Genomic DNA, 6838 nt, shown 5'->3' on the forward strand with positions numbered 1-6838 from the left:
CAGTGGCCAAGTCTTACTTCCCGACGAAGTAAAAATCTGTGAAAGTGAGTTATAGTCCCACTTTTAAAATCTAATATTTTTGGGATGAGAATACATGCAGGTTTTATAAATGATTTACAAAATAGACACAAGTACGTGAAACTACATTCTATGGTTGAATTATCGAAATCGAATATGCCCCTTTTTATTAAGTCTGGTAATCTAAGAATTAGGGAACAGACACCCTAATTGACGCGAATCCTAAAGATAGATCTATTGGGCCTAACAAACCCCATCCCAAGTACCGGATGCTTTAGTACTTCGAAATTTATATCATATCCGAAGGGTGTCCCGGAATGATGGGGATATTCTTATATATGCATCTTGTTATTGTCGGTTACCAGGTGTTCACCATATGAATGATTTTTATCTCTATGTATGGGATGTGTATTGAAATATGAAATCTTGTGGTCTATTGTTACGATTTGATATATATAGGTTAAACCTATAACTCACCAACATTTTTGTTGACGTTTTAAGCATGTTTATTCTCAGGTGATTATTAAGAGCTTCCGCTGTCGCATACTTAAATAAGGACAAGATTTGGAGTCCATGCTTGTATGATATTGTGTAAAAACTGCATTCAAGAAACTTATTTTGTTGTAACATATTTGTATTGTAAACCATTATGTAATGGTCGTGTGTAAACAGGATATTTTAGATTATCATTATTTGATAATCTACGTAAAGCTTTTTAAACCTTTATTGATGAAATAAAGGTTATGGTTTGTTTAAAAATGAATGCAGTCTTTGAAAAACGTCTCATATAGAGGTCAAAACCTCGCAACGAAATCAATTAATATGGAACGTTTTTAATCAATAAGAACGGGACATTTCATCCGTGACTTGATTCTTAGTGAAGATATTTGAAGAAAAGATTCAAGTGGGAGTTCGGGTTCAGTTCTAAGTGTTGGTCGGGGAAGAGGTAGGTTAAATAGTCCATCAAGGAGTTAGAACGTGATGTGTTGGAATTGTCAACAAGTTGGTCACTATAAGTCGAAATGCCCGAGTCTTAAGTCGGGTGGAAGCGCGGTGATTAAGGTGATTGAGAATGTGTTGATGTGCCAAGAGGAGGTTCTTGACGAATCATGGGTTTTAGATTCAAGTGCCTCGTATTATGCTACCCCGTACACGAACGAGATGGTGAATTTTAAGGGTTATTCTAGTAGGGTTCGAGTCGTGAATGAGAACACTCTTGAGGTTGCGAATATTGGTGATCTCATGGTTACACATTTAGATTCTGCTTGGATCTTGAGGAACGTGAGGTTCATCGCCAAGCTCACGAGTAGATTGATCTCGGTTGAGAACTTGAATAATGATAGTGTTTAAAAGAGATTGTGTTATTGCTCGCAAGTACAAAAGGGGAACCATGTATATCGTTAATGTTCCTCTCGAGGAATGGCTGGGTGGTTTTGTAGGTGCTAAAAGTCTTAGCATGCTAATTTTTTCTAATATTGTTGAGGGGTCTTGTGTGAGTGGAAGTTCAAAGGGAGACGAAACTAGTGAACATTCGGGTCGAATTGGGTACACTAGAGTCTTCTTTACTTCGAGTAGATCTTTTCCAATGGAAACTTTGTTGCTATCGACTAAAGAAGATAAACAAGAGGTTTTTTTAGGATTCACGGTTAATGATACATCCCTACAATGTGAGTTGGCTCCGGATGAAAAATCGGGTTTGTCAAATTCGTGTGCACGTATGTGACTGGTGTTCCAGTGGTGAAAGCAAAGGAGGTAAAGTGGACGATTAATTGTGCGATCGCGTTCTCATTAAAGGTCTTAATCAGTAATGTATATATATTCGTTCTACTAGCGGGTTTATACTTTGTTGAAAAGGTAAATCAGGTGGATTATATTGTGTACGGGTAGATTGCTTGGGAAATGGGGCGATTGAGTCAGGTCAGGCTCAAACGACTAGTTATCTCCTAAACTAAGGAGATAGGTGCCGTATCCAAAGAGATTCTTGGTCCCAAGCTAGTAAAATAAAGATCGAATTATAGCTCGACAGTATTTTTAGGTGTCGAAAAAATTCATATGCTCGTAGGTTAACGAGTGAAGTACGGCGTGATTCGGGTGTCTCATCCGAAGGTATCAAAAGAAGGTGTAATTAGCGGGTCGGGTTGTTGATGTGGGATGAAGTCAGGTTGGGGATGGGTGTTGTTTAACGTCTCTTCAAATGGGAGATTGTTGGGTGCGAATTCGAGTTAAACAATAACACAAATCGAAAATTTCATGGTAGTTGAGTTGCTAATTTTGCTCGGATCTCGACCGCGAGAATTTCATGGTGACTGCGAAAATGCCTCCGACACGAGTTTGGTTCGGTTTTAGATTCCTTGTAGTATCGCGATACTAACTCGTTTTATGGTATAAATACCCATGAGTTGTAATAATCATGTGAAACCAACAATTTTCTTGAATTCCAAGGATCAATCAGAGTGCGACATGTGGCGCGACAATCACATGTGATTGAAAAAAATTCAATTTTTTTTTAAAAAAAAAACATTTTTGTTTCAAATTATTTTTTAATCACATGTGATTAGATTTGACATTCAGAATCACATGTGATTGAGTTTTACAATCACATGTGATTGGCATGTAGAATCACATGTGATTTACTGCATGTCAAATCCAATCACATGTAACTGAAAAAAAAATATTTCGAAAAAAAATTTTGAAAAAAAAAATGCAATCACATATGATTTGTGCGCCACATATCGCACTCTGATTAGTCCCTTAGATCTCAACTTAAAAGTTGGATTCATTTGAATATTCCTTAAATACCCATATGCAACTTGTGAATTATAACTGCGAAACTTAATAAAATAATACTCTTTGGTTGGCCGAAAATTAAATTAATAACATTGATTACATATAACCTGATTAAATTCTCGTGTTTTTACGTACTTGTTTGTTTTTGTTGCGTTCATCATACATATTCGTTTATCCTCAATAGATTTGATAACTTGGGTTATCATGTCTTGTTAGGATTCACATAATCGTTCCTAACACAAGGCACTCAAAATTTTATATATTATATTTAAAAAGTCTTATATATGTTAATAACAATCATCAAAACCAAGTGCCTAAAATTCGAAATGTGTACATGTACACTAGCAAGCAGCTAGAACCTTTACAAATACCAACACTCTAAATTACAGAACTGTACATACGATTCCTATTAGTAAACAGTAACAAATAATGTTTCCTGGGATACCATTAAATTACAATAATACTTCATTAATAAACAACATAAATATATAATAACCGACTAATTTAAACTTATTCCATATAATAATAAAGTTGTTCAAATATTGTCACAGTTGTTTGTAGAGTATGTTGTGGATTCGCTTGGACCTGGAGGTGAATCCCAAGCCATATTAAGCTTCCATTCATCATGAACAACAGCCTCATTATCTGGCAAACTAAACGGAAATCGATTTGTTCGAACACTTCCTAACGTGTGATCACTATAGCTGTTCATCAAAAAGTTCTCAATAGGTTGTTGTTCGCCTTCAAAACAGTTTGTTTCACAATTAATCTTGCTTGCATCCTCTAGATTCAAGATCTGCGGTTCGAGGGACGAAAATACTAACCCATTATTGGTAAAGTCTACGTCATGTGGAAGCGAGAAAAGGGACGGTTTACAAATGGTTGAATTCATGGTTTCAAGATTTGCTAGGTTATTATTAATGGTTGGTTTTATGGGGTAGCAAAGATGATCAGTCATACAAGAAATGTTTTCAGGACTGAATTGGTTTGAATGTGAGAAAAACTCGGATGTACGATCTTCGGTTAGTGAAGATACCCATGAATGCGAAATCGCTCTTTGTGCTGTTGAATTCGTCTTCTTAAATATCCTACAAATTGCCCATGCATCCTGAAAGTAGAAACTCAATACAACTTATAAGCAAATAACTACATGTTTACTAAATGATACTATTTTTATTCAGATATACACGACCATGTATATGTTTAAATATAAAATCTTTTGAAACGATATCAGAAACTCAACCACTAGGTTATTTTGGTCTAGTTGGTTACTTAAGATGTTCTTTAGGATAACTGTACATGTAAAATAATACATTTATGTCACACATTTTCTTTAGATCAACATATATTATTTTGTCATTTTACAGTTTGTATATATAATTAAGCTTCAATTTTAAGTATATGTGTAAGATAACAACGATGATATGTTGAATGTTCAGCTATGTTCGGACATCCCTTGTAACGATTGTACTGTAATGGTTGTTGATCTTCGGATGACCGTTTAATGTTAAATAAATAAGCATTCTTGATACCTTAAAAGTTTTAAGGATAGATGTAATCAAGCAATCTATTGATTATTTTAAAATTCTACAAACTTGAAGGATATTATAAATATGTCAAAGATAGTAGTGTTATTCAGTGCTAGACTTACATTTGGAGGAAGGCTTTTATCTTGAAACTTTTTATTAATTTCAGGTTCAACAAGGGAAGGAAGACGAAACTCGTGCATCATCCAATCGGTTTTGATTCCTTTTGCAGCCCGACCACGATAAAACACCAATGACTTCTTCAAACCAATGCATTTGGCACTATTTGATGATGAATATATTGGTCTATCTGTCCCAGTAGCTTTCCAAAAACCAGCTCCAGTTACACGATTAGGTCTTGCACTATTTTTGTACTTACGATCCCTTGGACAGTAAAAATACCACTCTTTTTCGCTCGATGGAGCCAAATCTACATCAACAATAGTTACATGATCATGATCATGTTCTATAAAACTAAATATAACAAAAATAAGTGTTTAGATGATATTATTTTTATTTTTTACTTACTAGGAAGATCCCATGGATCGTATTTGTATATATCGACTTGTTTAATAAGCTCGATAGGAAGATTTTGATGTTGAATCTTTTTCTTCAAGTAGAATCCAACAAGCTCTTCATCTGTTGGATGAAATCTAAAACCTGGTAACATGACTTGATCATGATGATCCATTTTATCAATTTCAGTACTCTTATGATGATTATTTTCCATGAAAGTTGATGAATCAAGTTTTGAGCTTTTTAATGGCGATTTGTGAGTTTTTGTATACCCAAAATGGTTCCTGAAAAGGGGTTTGTCTCCGATTTTTATGGGGGTGTTTTTCGATATATTTACACAGAAAAAAAGGAAGAAACTTTCAAGTAGTGAAGATTTTGGTTTTGCAGTCTTGAAGAACAGAAGTCAAGATCTTGAACTGCTAAATAAGAAAGTTTCAATCTTTATGAACACTTTGATCAAATGAAGATTTATAGTCTCAAGAGACTTGTAACTTAACAACGAGTGCTTGATAATATTTTTACATAATATTTTATTAATAAAAGGTATATACAATATACAATTCAATCAATAGAAAATGACAAGGAAAAGTTTATTATTTACTGAATTGTTTTTTGTAATATCTTAGAAGACTCCTGATTTAACAAAAATGGCAGGTCCTCAGCAAGTTCCTTTTCCATACTCTCAAAGAGATTAATTAACTAAATGATATTAAAATTATTAAATAATTTATATAAATTTCGTAATCTACATGATATGGACATACTTTACAAATTGCATACCACTAGTGTAACTTGTGTTTTTGTCCTTTTATATTTGGATGAACTATTTGTCACTAATTGATTAATCATAAGTTTATGTACATAATGAAGAAAAATTCACAACTTGCAATGTTTGAAATGTGAACTCTCTGATATATTGATCACAACGATTACGACTGATCGATCGAGTCAGTATAAAAAGAATTTGTTTCCTGTTCATATTATGCGCATCGAGCTAAAATATATTTTGGAAGACCTGAAAAACAACATTTAGGAAAAAGTCCTGTTTTCAGGTCAATGGATATAGACTTAATAAATTAACTTAGATTCTTAGAGAATTATTATAGCATGTGTATTAGTAATTAAGTGACTAGGTTGATATTGTTCACCCAACTGTAAAATAATAAGCAGTTGAACAAGATTATTGACTGTTTTTCAGTTATAGTCCAGCCTTGATGACATCAAAACATATAGTGATACAGTATGTAAACTTGGAAAGTTTCTTTTTTCTTTTTTTTATCTTTGACGAGTTATTGCTTTGGCATGATATATATAATATAACTACGCAGTATAATATATAAGATATATAAGACGCTGGATTATGTTACGATCCTCATCCCTCGGTTGTACACCAAAAGATAAGATGGTTTATAAGCTTAGGTGTTCTCTATTTCTTCAAGCTAACTCTTTGGAGTGATTTCTTCTTTTAACTTGATATGGACCATTGGACCTAGTTAGCTGATAAATGATTTTTTATTGGAGATCGATCCGTCTCGACTTTATCTGTACTATTAAGTTTGAATTGAGCGTAAGCGTGTCAGGTTGTAAGAACTGAGCTTAATCCGCGATTAGTCGGTTATAGAAGCTAACCAATAACCTTATCATTTCGGTCAAATTAGTTAGTTAGCGCTGGTCAACGGCCAAGATAGGTCTAAAGTCAAATTTAGTTAGTTAAAAAAGAATTTATTCGGCTAAACTCATATTTAGTTGGTCATAATCAATCAAAATTATTCTAACATCCGATGAATCACCGATTTGACCAATTAATCCTTCCAATTCGCGTTTCAATTTTCAAATTCACATTTCAATTTTAAGATTCACGTTTCGATTTTTAGGTTCGCGTTAGTTTCAGTTTCGTGTTTCAGTATTCAAATTCATATTCACTTTTACATCTTACGATTTAAGTTTACAATTTACTTTTCAAACTCATATTTCAATTTTCAGTTTTGCGT

The 6838-nt window shown here is 33.6% G+C and overlaps 1 protein-coding gene across 1 annotated transcript; it reads right to left on the minus strand.

Moving 5' to 3' along the window:
- Nucleotides 1-3246: 3246 nt before the first annotated feature.
- On the minus strand, nucleotides 3247-5074 carry LOC139891947 (putative NAC domain-containing protein 94). The gene is made up of 3 exons (XM_071874972.1): nucleotides 4860-5074; nucleotides 4457-4761; nucleotides 3247-3913 (listed from the first exon to the last, which is right to left on the minus strand). The coding sequence occupies exons 1-3, from the start codon at nucleotides 5059-5061 to the stop codon at nucleotides 3341-3343; spliced, it is 1080 nt and encodes a 359-aa protein (XP_071731073.1). The 5' UTR covers nucleotides 5062-5074; the 3' UTR covers nucleotides 3247-3340.
- Nucleotides 5075-6838: the final 1764 nt, after the last annotated feature.

Source organism: Rutidosis leptorrhynchoides, chromosome 2 (assembly GCF_046630445.1).
Source record: "Rutidosis leptorrhynchoides isolate AG116_Rl617_1_P2 chromosome 2, CSIRO_AGI_Rlap_v1, whole genome shotgun sequence".
NCBI lineage: Eukaryota > Viridiplantae > Streptophyta > Magnoliopsida > Asterales > Asteraceae > Rutidosis > Rutidosis leptorrhynchoides.

Excerpts from the sequence above, each read along its gene's own strand:
- LOC139891947 (XM_071874972.1), bottom strand. The coding sequence starts at position 5,061 with ATGGAAAATAATCATCATAAGAGTACTGAAATTGATAAAATGGATCAT. Across the intron at positions 4,762-4,859 it reads CGATCCATGGGATCTTCCTA|ATTTGGCTCCATCGAGCGAA; the intron begins GTAAGTAAAAAA and ends TTGTTGATGTAG. Across the intron at positions 3,914-4,456 it reads ATAAAAGCCTTCCTCCAAAT|GATGCATGGGCAATTTGTAG; the intron begins GTAAGTCTAGCA and ends TTCTACTTTCAG.